The sequence below is a fragment of the Helianthus annuus genome, chromosome 17 (genome assembly GCF_002127325.2).
Source record: "Helianthus annuus cultivar XRQ/B chromosome 17, HanXRQr2.0-SUNRISE, whole genome shotgun sequence".
NCBI lineage: Eukaryota > Viridiplantae > Streptophyta > Magnoliopsida > Asterales > Asteraceae > Helianthus > Helianthus annuus.
This window is the reverse complement of record NC_035449.2, coordinates 187705185-187718311: the sequence shown is the minus strand read 5'-3', so window position 1 is coordinate 187718311 and position 13127 is coordinate 187705185. Positions and strand designations below refer to the sequence as shown.

At 42.9% G+C, this 13127-nt stretch overlaps 1 protein-coding gene across 1 annotated transcript; it reads left to right on the top strand.

Annotated features, from left to right (window-relative positions):
* The first annotated feature begins 3029 nt into the window (after nt 1-3029).
* Nucleotides 3030-4526, top strand: LOC110918855 (proline-rich extensin-like protein EPR1). The gene has a single exon (XM_022163136.1). It carries the CDS (start codon nt 3030-3032, stop codon nt 4524-4526), a length of 1497 nt encoding a protein of 498 aa, XP_022018828.1.
* The last annotated feature ends 8601 nt before the right edge of the window (nt 4527-13127 follow it).

Here is a 13127-nt window from a genome sequence, read left to right as displayed (position 1 = left end):
GGTGATCTCGTGCCTCTCATAGTCGAAGTTGATCAGCATCTTGGCGGCTTCCTCCTTGGTGGCCTGGAGCTCCTTCTCAAGATCAGCTATCTTGAGATCCTTCAACGCAACCTGTTGAAGGTCAGCAATCTGGCGATCCTGATCCTCAACGTGGCCAACATATGTCTCTATCTTGGCAAACTTCTGCAAGGAAGACAAGGAACAACATCAGAAACAAGTGATCCTCAAAACTAGCAGGATACACAAGCAGGGACAGTGATCCTTACCTCGTTGAAGTAGTCCAAGAACTGTTGGCGGAGCAGGGGCAGACCTTGCAGATCCTCGGCTTCAGAGGCCTTTCTCTTCTTGCCTCCTTTTCCTCTGACAGGCGCCTTGGGGACGGAAGCACTTGGGCTAGCAGGAGTCTTTCTCCTTGAAGATTTGACATTAGTAAGATCGTCGATGCCGAACTTCGAAGCAGACTTAGAGGATTTTCCAGCACCTACACAACCAAAACAAGATAAGTATCTTAATTTCATTTAACTCTCCTTAAATAATTACGCTTTAAATAAGGATACTTACTTGACATAGTGACAGAACCGGAGGATACTTCCTGAGAATCTTGGGTGGTAACCTTGAAAGTTCTTATTTCAGGATCAAGCTTCTTGAAGGCCAAAAGTCTCTCTTTTGCAGCAGGAGTCAACCTAAGATGAGAAACAGAGATAACTGCACAACGAGAAAACAAAAGAATATCAGTGATCCTTATACTAAAGGATAAGCTCTACGGTGATCCTTCCAGGATCCTCTATCCTACCATGGGTAGCCCACTTCTTGGGCAAATCCTCCCCATCAGGGATGGTATCTCTCCTCACAAAAAAGAATCGCCGCTTCCAGTTCATGTCATTTTTGGTAACTTTGAGAACAGGGTGCTCTTCACCAGCTTTTCGTTTGAACAAATATCGGTGGGATCCAAAAGTAGTGAGATCATACAGCTCACCCAACTCGGCCATACCTAAGTCAATCCCCTCTTGCTCGATGATCCTCTCAAGGGTAAATAAAACCCTCCAGATCATCGGCATAGCCTGGATATAGCAGATGCCGGTAAGAGAGAAAAAGGACTAGGTGAACTGAGGGAAAGGATACGAGTATCCTATCATGAAAGGAATGGTCGGGAAAGCTACCCAAGTCTCAGAGATGTAATCGCTCAGAGCGGTGGGGCTAAAGGGTTTAAAGAGGGTGTTCGCCGGAAAGCAACGCCGGATTTTGTCAATTTGAGGGTCGGTAAAACAACACCTCTCGGTGGGGGAATCCTTGATGATCCCTTGACCCTTCAAGGGGCTGTTCTTCTTAGGATCCTTGCTGGGAGAGTTCCGGAGCAACATTTTTTGACAGAATGATGGAAAGAGAAAGAAAACAGAGCAAGAGAAGAAAGAAGATGAAGAGAGAATACCTGTTTATCTTCGGATGAGATTATAAAGGGAGTACTTCCGAAATTTAAATGCAAACGATCCTATCTATATCTCCTATTTATAATCATGATTGTGCAGGGTTGTCACTTCCATGACGTCAGGGTCGCAACGGATAGTTCGTTCACAACGGCTATATATCCGTTGAGTTAGTTACAGATAAGATCGGCAAAATATAACTCGTTAATATTATATAATTACTCCTTATATTTTGGGGGCAATTGTTAGGGCAGGATTTTAATGACCTATGATCCTTACATAATATCCTAACAGTGATCCTTGTTTCTGTGGCAGATAGTGATCCTCAGAAGAGCTTCAGGATCAGGATCATGGATCATCCTAAGGATCCTCATACTAACGAATGTTCTCTTTTGTTTCTTATGTTGTTTTGCAGGAATTACGAATTGGACCTGGTCTTGGCAACGTAATTAAGGAATCTTCCACGCTAATCTCGCACACGTATAACCGGAAATAGACGTTGTGGAGAATATGGAAACTTAGCACAATTTACGGGCAATTAGTTAGGCTAAATTTACTTCTATTTCTAAAGAGGTAATGAGCTAGTAGTTAGGTAACTTACCTAAATTCAACCACACACACTTATATAAAGGGCACTCTCAAGCATTAGGAACACACAACACATTTCTTACACGTACTAGCATACTACACCATAGTGATCCTTGTACCTAGCTCGTTACCATCCGAAGTTGTAAACATTGTTTGTTATATTGAAGTTTGGTGATCGGTAGTTTCCATCACCCGAGGTTTTTTATGCCGGAGGTCATTCATTGATCAAGGGCTTTTTCCTCGTATAAATCTTTGTGTCACTTGTGCAGTTTTCATTTGAGTGATCCTTATCTTTGTTCATCATACCAAGCATCATTCCCCGTTTACAAAGAGTTTGGTTGCATTATCCTTGTGTGATTTTTGACCAAAACAATAGGTAGACACAACTTTTCACACACTTTCACTCACACTCTTTGCTCTCTAGCTACTAGCAACCACTACACACAAACACTACACACAAACACTTGTACTCAAATCTCATTGTAACACTTAGCGATCCGATCAATATCCTGCACTGTATCCTGACGTTTGAAGTAATAGAAGAACAAGGCAGCTGCGATTGTCAGCTCCCGAGGTTTTATGCCGGCGATCTAGATTGATCAAGGGCTTTCCTCGTACAACACGTGTCAACCTTTACTTTTCTGCTCATTGTTTGATTGTAGATACAGCTCAATATCCTGAGTCGTATCCTGAACACTGTTTTTCTAAGCAACTTAACCAACATATTTTCAACACATTTTTTAGCACACTACCTCACTTAACTAATTTGATCACTTAATTGCTTCGGTAATTTTTGACCAAAACAGAAACTGTTTCATGTGTGCATGTAAATTCGTGTACTGTTGCAAATAATGATGTCATCTTTATGATGTCATCATTGAATATGATGACATCATGCTTGATCAGATCCGCAACGCAACCCAGACTCGATATAAGACGAAGTCGACAGATGTATGCACCAACATATTTGATTTCATGTTGATATATGTGCATATGTGTGGTTTTGTAACAGACACCATGCCATCATCTTCAGATACAGGAGTATCGGACACAGTGGACCCTATGGCAGTTGTGTCAGACGATGAGATACCATTAGAGGGAGACGTGTATACGTCAGACACCACGAGTACAGATGACGATGATTTTCAGCCGTTCGCTCTGCCAGACATCAGAGTTCAGATACAGCCTGCTGATGGCATTCCTGCTGGGGATCTACCTCTCGCGGTGATCCCTGCTCCCGTTTCGCTTGCTACTTTCCCCGTGGCGGATGTGCCACTCGATGTCGTATCTGATGACGACATTGATCTGTTCGAGGAGGGTCCCCCTGAGGACGACTATGAGGGCGGGGCCCTGATTGATGCTGATGTTATCCTTCCTATTGCTGAGGCCCCTGTAGAGGAGGTTCCTCTTGATTCACCTGTTCCAGACTCTTTGGAGTCTGTGGCATCCGCGTCCCTGCACGACCAGGGTGTGCAGCATCACTCTCCTGACGCCGACCCCGACATGGCGATGTCACCTGCACCTGGTCCTTCACACGAGTTTGAGTTTGACCACAAGGTCAATGACGAATTTGATCTAGCTTTTCCTCCTGATTTCGATCCTGATCATGAGATCGAGTTTATTCATATGGACCAGCCCTTAGAGGCGCCAGTGGCTCCCATTGATCCGTTGTTTGACATTCCTGCCGATTTTGATATGGATCTTGTTGACCATGAGCCTGTCATGGCCCCCGAGCCTGTTGTTGCTCCTGATCCTGCACCAGAGCACGACCCTGTTCTTGATGATGCACCAGCTCTTGCACTGCCCATTGTTGACCTTCCCGTTATTGCACCACCAGTGGTGGATGATCCTGTTGTTGATGCACCTTTACCTGATCCCGTGCCGGTATTGGTTGACCGCGCACCTTTCACCGCTCACATAGATCCTCGTTATGCTGACACCCACAACGGGTGGATCGAGGATGATGACGATTACCCACCGTTTGTGCTACCCGTCACTCCTCCCGTAGCACCTGTTTCCGCACCCGATGAGTTTCCATTGTTCCACCCACACACCACTGACGTCCATCGCACTGATCTTCCTATAACATTCCTCCAGGACATACCGCCACCTCGTCCTGGAGAGGGTTCATTGAGGAAGCCGCCTGTTTTTGTTCCACCTGTACCGTCATCATTCCCATTCATGTCCCAGTTCCCCCATACTGCACCATCATCCGTACCATCGAGCGAGCCATTTTTGTGGACTACGCCCCATGTTATGCCATTATCTGACCCGTACCACCCATTTCATGTGGGTTACACTACGGAGGATATATTTGCGTCGCTGCAGCTGCAGCAGGACGCCCTGAGCCATCGTATTCAGGAGTTGGAGAGAGCTCGACGTCCGCCTTGTCACTATCAGACCCCCCTTTGCAGCACCACACACTCCCCGCCCGCTTTCCCCCGATTCAGATGTTCGTTTCTTGACATCGGAGCAGCAGATTGCATATTTGCTGCACGTCTGTCGTGCCTTTGAGGAGGATTTGATGCACATGCGTCGCTTGCTTTTCTCTTATTTTCCTCCTCCTCCGCCATCAGCATAGATATTTTTGGTTTGATGCAGGTCGATCGTTTTGGTGAGAAAGTCGCGATTGAGCCAGCATACGTAGACTTTTGAGAGATCACACTTTTTGTATATGATAGGTGTAGTTTGACTTGTATTTTGAGGGTTATGTGACCCTATGATATCATTGGATGTATGATGTACTATTAAACATGTAAAAATTGATGAATGTTATTACATATGCATATTATTTACTATGACCTGACCGACATGATCATCTTTTAGAAGATGCCTCCACGACGCGACCCGTGCATGCCTACTACCGAGGCGGAACTCCAAGGAATAATTGCCGCGGCTATAGCTCAGTATGCGGCCTCTCATGCAGATACAAGCGGAAATATCTCGAACAACAACGGCAATAACAATCCACCCAATGGTAATGTTAAGTCGTTTGAGATATACTACGATACATTTGGATATTTCTAGCGCGCCCGCTAATACCATTTGTAAATTCTAACGTATGTGCAGGGTGCACCTACAATCAATTCCTCGACTGTAAGCCCATAAATTTCGACGGCACAGGAGGTGCTGTTGCATTTGTCAGGTGGCCTGAAAAGACAGACTCTATCCTAAGAATGAGCAAGTGTGCTCCCGAGCAACAAGTGACCTACATCTCAGGGCTGTTTCTGGATGGTGCCCTATCGTGGTGGAATCTGCAAGTGCAAACTTTAGGAGAAGCGGCATCTTATCCGTTATCATGGAATGAGCTGAAGGAGCTCATGAGGAGGAAGTATTGTTCGCGTGCTGAAATACAGAAGCTAGAGACTGAGTTCTGGCACATAAGAATGGAAGGTCCTAAGATTGCAGAATATGTTCAAAGGTTTCACGATTTGTCCCATGTAGTGCCGTACATGGTCATGCCTGAGTTTAAACGTGTTGAGCGCTTCATCTGGGGATTGGCACCCCAGATCATGAGCATGGTTACCACGTCCAAGCCTGCAACGATCACGGAAGCCATCGATCTCAGTGTGGCACTTACTGAGGAAGCTATTAGATTGAACAAGTTTTCAGTTACTGAACCGAAGAAGAAAGAGACTCATGTGGAGTCGTCTGGTGAAAACAAACGGAAATTTTCCAACTTCAAGCAAGGTACCAGCAATGTGAGCAAAAAGGGTGAGTCAAGCACACCGGCCAGAGCCACAACCGGTGTCGAAAACAAAGGAAAGGGTTACATGGGCACGCTGCCCAAGTGTGATACGTGCCAGCGCCATCATTCTGGTCAGTGCAGATTGAGGAAGTGCGAATCATGTGGAAAGAACGGCCACACGAAGGATACGTGTTGGATCGGAACTGGTGCTGGGCGTGGTGGTAATCGAGGTTACGGGAATGGTAATGGAAACCGCCAACAAGGAGGAAATGGCGGAAATGGAAACCGTGGGAATGTTGCGAATCAAGCTGGGAATGGAAATCGCAACCAAAACAACACTCAAGGTGGAAATGGAAATGGTAATGGTCGTGGACCGGGATGTTTCAATTGTGGGGACGTTGGGCACTTTAAGAGGGAATGCCCAAAACTGAATCAAGCCCGTGGGAGAGTATTCAACATTGGAGCAAGGGAAGCGCGCCAGGATCCAAACGTTGTCACTGGTACATTCCCTATAAACCAACGCTTTGCATCTGTTCTGTTTGATACTGGTGCCGACTATAGCTTTGTATCGTTAGAATTTAAGAATATGCTTGGATTAACTGCTAGTAAGTTAGATATTCCGTACTCAATTGAACTGGCTAATGGAAAGCTAGTTGAAGCGAATGAAGTCGTCCGAGGATGTGTAATTGAGCTGGGAGAACGCGAGTTCACTTTGGATCTACTACCAGTCGAGTTGGGAAGTTTCGACTTGGTGGTAGGGATGGATTGGTTGTCAAGCAACAAAGCCGAGATTGTTTGTCTCGAAAAGACCATCCGCATCCCAACAGAAGATGGAGAGACGATCGTAGTCCATGGAGAAAAGCGCGATACGCCTCTGAGAGTCATTAGCTGTCTGAAAGCTAGAAAGTGTTTACAGAAGGGATGTGTTGCCTTCTTGGCACACATCGTGGATAAAGAAGCTGCTGAGCCAAAGATCGAAGACGTTCCAGTCGTAAAAGAATATCCTGAAGTTTTCCTAGAAGACTTGCCAGGATTACCGCCGTAAAGACAAGTCGAGTTCCACATTGACTTAGTTCCAGGCGCCGCGCCTGTGGCTAAGGCACCCTACCGACTTGCGCCTACGGAAATGAAGGAGTTGTCGACGCAACTTCAGGAGTTGTTAGACAAAGGATTCATCAGGCCAAGCTTCTCACCTTGGGGAGCACCAGTTTTGTTTGTCAAGAAGAAGGATGGTAGTTTCCGCATGTGTATCGATTACCGGGAACTGAACAAGTTGACTATCAAGAATAGATATCCTCTGCCGAGAATTGATAACCTATTTGATCAGCTGCAAGGTTCAAGCTACTACTCAAAGATCGATTTGCGATCAGGATATCATCAGTTGAGAATTCAAGAGGAAAGTATTCCCAAGACTGCTTTTAGAACTCGATATGGACATTACGAATTTCTGGTTATGCCGTTTGGGTTGGAAAACGCGCCAGCCGTTTTTATGGATTTGATGAACAGAGTTTGTAAGCCGTACCTTGACAAGTTCATGATTGTGTTCATCGATGACATTTTGATCTACTCAAAGATGAAGGATGAGCACGAACAGCATTTAAGAGCTATCTTGGAGCTACTTAAAAAGGAGAAATTGTATGCCAAGTTCTCGAAGTGCGAGTTCTGGTTACGCGAAGTCTAATTTCTTGGACATGTGGTTAATGGAAATGGAATCCATGTGGATCCCACAAAGATCGAAGCGATAAAGAACTGGGAAACACCAAAGACGCCAACCGAGATCCGACAATTCTTAGGTTTGGCTGGTTATTATCGAAGGTTCATCGAGGATTTCTCAAAAATCGCTCAACCTTTGACTTCCCTTACCTAGAAAGACAAGAAGTTTGATTGGGGAGTCAAACAAGAAGAAGTGTTTCAGTTGTTGAAGAACAAACTTTGTAATGCACCGATCTTGTCACTACCCGAAGGAACGGATGATTTCGTGGTATATTGTGACGCCTCGTGTCAAGGTTTAGGATGCGTGTTGATGCAGTGACAGAAAGTTATAGCATATGTTTCTCACCAATTGAAGGTTCACGAGAAAAATTATACCACGCACGACTTAGAATTAGGCGCGGTGGTATTTGCGTTGAAAATCTGGCGACATTATTTGTATGGTACGTGATGCACCATCTACACTGATCATAAGAGCCTGCAGCACATATTTGACCAGAATGAGCTTAACATGAGGCAAAGACGCTGGGTAGAACTGTTGAACGACTATGATTGCAAGATCAAGTATTATCCAGGGAAGGCGAATTTGGTCGCCGATGCCCTAAGTCGAAAGGAAAGGATCAAGCCCATAAGGGTTAGGGCTTTGGAAATGATTGTCCAGACAGACCTCTCATTGCGTATTTGATAAGCTCTAAAATATACATATTTTTGTATAATATTTCCTACACTTTTGAGTAACTTTAGAGTAAATTTTTATTAAATTTCACTCCTATTTGTTTCATAATAGAATTTTTAGAGGTTTAAAGAAAAGTGTGGAAGAATTCTAATGAAAACAAAGTCATAATTATGCTTTAGTGAATTATTGAATGCTATTAATTTCATGATAAGAAATTTATTTGATATTTGTTTATATGCATCGTAGGTGATCAAAAAAAAATTTGAAGGAATCATAAATGCAAAACGATGAATGTAGCTGCTCTTTATTGTGAGGCTTTATTATACACACAAAATACCAAGTTTGCCCTTAATGAAATATTATAATTACACAATGATGCCATCAATGGAGCATGATGGGCCAGAATCGAGAAACTTGGGATTTGAGTCCAAGTTAAATTGTTATGGCTGAACTTGTATATACACATCGCTAAAAGGAAAAAAAAAACCCTACGGCTAAACGAATTATAAAAGGGGAAGCAATTATATTTTGACGGCAGCAAGGAAAAAAAGATTGAGGGTTCCTATATTATTGTTTTCGAAGTCAGTGGAGGATTGGCTATTTTTCTTTTCGAGAACATTAGTTGGGGATCACAGAAGGCATAAAGAGGAGGTTGTTTCTTTTGGAGCAAGAAAGAAGGAATATTCGGTTCGAGTTTAGAGCATTACGGGTTTGATATTGCGCTTATTTTTCTAATCCTTTGCATTGAAACCATGTTTTGTTTGATTTTCAGAACTGAATTTGTTATGCTTTTGATCAATATGAGTTGTTTTGGTCAAAAATTACCTAAGCAATTTAATGATCAAATTAGTTAAGTGAGGTAGTGTGCTAGAAAGTGTTGTTGAAAATGTGCTTGCTAAGTTGTTTATGAAAACAGTATTCGGGATACGGCTCAGGATATCGAGCTGTATTATTGATCAAACAATGAGCAGAAAGTAAAGTAAATGACACGAGATGTACGAGGAAAGCCCTTGATCAATCTAGATCGCCGGCATAAAACCTCGGGAGCTGACAATCGCAGCTGCCTTATTCTTCTATTGCTTTAAATATCAGGATACAGTGCAGGATGTGGTGCGGATCAACTAAGTGTTACAATGAGATTTGAATACAAGTGTTTGTGTGTAGTGGTTGCTAGCAGCTAGAGAGCAAAAGTGTACGGAAGTGTTGGTGAAAAAGTGTGTGCCTTAAACTTGATCCACCACATCTATTTATAGTAAAGATAAACCAACAAACTATCCTAAACTTGCGGGATTCACCGGATATTCCCTCATTGAACGTTGTAGACCTGGTCTCTCGGGCTCAACGTCTCTTCTTCAACAAATTCGTCCGAGTCTTAAGGAGAAGAAGTCCTTTCGACCGTTGGTAAGTCTTAGTCTTCAACCTGCACGTGGTTAATTAACAAATCTCAGGATATTACCCAAGATATCAGTAATATCCCCTTCCAGCATCCTGGTCACAAGCGAACAAACAAAGGCAGGATATTGGTCAGGATATGTATGCTTAGAAAATGATCCATAACAATTGTCCCCAAATATATCTGTTGGTGTACCAATCCAACGGATATATTTCGAAAATCTTGTCTCGCAAACCGAGGCACTTATGATGAAATGACGTTTGAGGTGACCTTGTGCAACTTCCCACACTTCTTTTGCACTTCACCCCCTATATCCAGCCTATAATTAGCCGAGATATCTCTCATTATTTTCATTCTTCTCCAAGCAATTTTCAGGTACCCATCCTCTCTCTCACATTCTTCTTTCTTTGAATTCCTTATTATTTGCTTGATATTCCTCATGGCATCACGAACAAGATCTCGCCCGAACGATCCGATCCCAACCCTTGTGAGCCAAAATCTCATCCGAGAACCAGAAAAAGAGATCTGTTCTTTTAATAATGCCGATATCGCCGCTTTGAAGGACTCCGGCGCTTTTCCCACCGGAACTGTCATTCGCCCCTTCGATCGGGAAGTCCGATCAGATGCGTCATTGAATGAGTGGGTTTGCTTCTTTGCCTACCCCTTTTCTTTAGGACTCCGGTATCCATTTCCACCCTTTATTTCTCGTTTCTTCGAGCTCACCGGTCTCAGTTACGCCCAAACCATGCCAATGGTCTGGCGGGTTTTGATGGTGCTTGACCAAATCAAATCTCGCCATTGCCCTAACTTGTGCATTGATGACCTTCCCATAGCATACCGATTGAGATCTCATGGAAATAGTCGTTTTCTCTTGTTTTCCACTTCCAAAAATCCCCTAATACTTAAAGCCACCAAGAACGAAGATCAGTGGCAACGAAAGTTCTTTTTTGTAAAGAGGGACTCCATCGACGGGGGTCTTGACCTGCCAATTAGTTGGCTAACCAAGGGTAGGATCTAGGGTTTTAGGAGCACCCCCAAATATATTCTTAACTATATTCTGACTGATATCCTATTTTTCATGCAGTGAATTTCAGAGACCTAGCACCCCCAAGTGCAGAATCACAGTCCAGGATCAAAGAGATTTACCGTCTTCCTGCCTCCGAAAGAACCTTCTCCCTGTCTCTCACAAGCTCAAGTCAGAAATCCAGTTCAGAAATGTCCGGTAAGTATAGATGAGCAATTTGACTATAAGATATAAATGAAATAAATTAAACATTTCTCCCTTGACACAGTGCCGGTCATCAACCTCGAAGGCTTCCAGCTTGATGAGTTGGACAGTTATTCCAGCCTTGCACCCATCAAACAAGAAATTAACCCAAAGCCAACCAACACTCCGAAGCCCAGCAGTTCAAAGACTACCACCGCTCCCAAAGCTCCTCCAGCGTCCAGGACCCGGGCCTCCAGCTCCCGGAAGAGGAAGGAAGCAGATCATCCTCCTACTCCCCATGTATTCCCATATGAGGATCACAGGTTCGTGGATTCCAGCAAATTCATGATAGGTTTCCTTAATCAGGTTAGTATCCCGGCTTATATCCTGCATCATATGCTGATTATAAATGTTAGTTTAGGCTGATACCTGTTTACCTACCTTACAGGGCCTCGAACGCCTGGTATTTCTTTACGAGGACGCATGTGGCTCGAACGTCATGTTGGAGAGCCAACTTGTAACACCTCGTAAAATCACGTCCAATGATGTATTGACACATGTAATAAACCCTAATGAAGTCAAATAGTAAATTTGAGGGACTAACTTTTCGAAAAATCGAAAACCTTGATAATAAAAGGACTGGAAGTGGTTGCATACCTAAAATAAGTTTCCAAATAGTTTCTCACGATGTTTATATTCACAAATGTACCGCTTGATGAATAAGTGTAGTCGTTTGCGTAATCAATTGAAAGTTTACGCAATAAAGAGGTTAAAAGCGTCAACATGTTAATTCTTACCTCTAAGTGACCTTTTAACAAACCGGGAGCTTCATAATATTTAATTATACTCTCGGGAATGCCAATTAATGGCCAACTAAAGCTTTTATGCCTATAAGTAAAGTTTCGCGCAACTTTGCAAGTTAGAGGGACTAAAAGTGTCAATATGTTTAATTATACCTCTGAATGACCTTTTAGCGAACCCGAGGCATCGTAATGTTTAATTTTTAATGATACTCCCAAGAATGCCTAATATGGATTAGATGAGGCTTTGGATATGTGAAAACATACTTTAGAGGGACTAAAGTTGACAAATAGTGAAACTATGGAATATAAGGGTCCAAAGGGTCAACAATGGATAAATAGGCTCTACAATAACCCTACATGGTGTTTATAACCCTAAACGGATAAATCATGGATCATACAAAGCGGAAAATGAAAGAAAGTGAGGAATTGCAAACTACAGGGGCCAATTGTGTCAACATGTTGAAAATATACCTCTGAGTGATCTTTTGGCAAACCCGAAGCTTTGTAATGATAAAATATACTCACTAGTATATGTGGTAAAAATTTCATGAAGTTTCGATATCGTATGAGAAAGTTATGACCAAAACCGTGCACGAAGGGCTAAATGCGTCAACGTCGAATTTCATGACTTTTCGGGTGAGCACAAAGTTAACCAAGGACTTTACCATGTTTGTAAATGTCCCAAGGTCCATAAAAATCAAGTTTGAGGGTCTAATGAGCAAGATTGATAGCCAAAACCACGTAACAAAGGACCAAGGACCAAAACTTCAACATTTAAGAGATTTGAGGATCAGATGGGGCTAGGTGTCACACCTAGGGCCCTAGGCGTGACGCGAGGCCTGCCCAGCGACAGAAATCGGGTTATTGCAGTTAAGGGCCTGATTCCGAGTTGTAACCAGCTGTTACCCACTCTAAAGCCTCACCAATCAACTTACATGCATTTAGGGGCACTTGTAACCATCTTGCAACCTCCCTAGACTATTGTGGCAGCCTCACAACACATTAAAATCTGCATATAAGGGTCTTGAAGTAGTAAACCAAGATCACTTGCATCTTCAAAAATTCACAAGAGCAATTCTGGAGCTCTCTGGTCATCATCAAGGGTTCATAGGGCTTTCTACTTGTTATTAGGACTCTTGTAAGTATTCATAACTCTTTCAAATTCGTTCTAGCTTAGTTTATTAACCGAAAGTCAATCCGTCGTAAATTTAGTTTGACTTTTCGATTAAACGAAAATGGCTCAGTCATTTCTCGAATTGAAAGTACCTACAAGTTGGTATTTATGTAGGTAACAAACCCTCAAAAGGGTATTTTCAGATTCTCACTCTAAGCATGATGATTGTCGAGTCAAAGCTTTTCTTAAAAAGTCAACAGAATGTGTTTTTGCAAAATTTAGCATAAATGGTAATATAGGTTACATGCAACCTGTTTGATCATCAAAATAGCTTTGTAATTAATGTAAGAACATGTTTTATCATGATCAACTCGACAATTTTCAGTATAAACCCGGATCGGAACCGAAAGTCTTATAAAATGACTTTTTCTTTGACTCTCGATTCGGATCCGTGCATGCATGTTTGAGATCTGTCTTAGAGCTTATTTTGGACCATTTTTATATATGTACAACTCTCTGAGATT

Coding starts and splice junctions, on each gene's coding strand:
- LOC110918855 (XM_022163136.1), top strand. CDS start 3,030: ATGCCATCATCTTCAGATACAGGAGTATCGGACACAGTGGACCCTATG.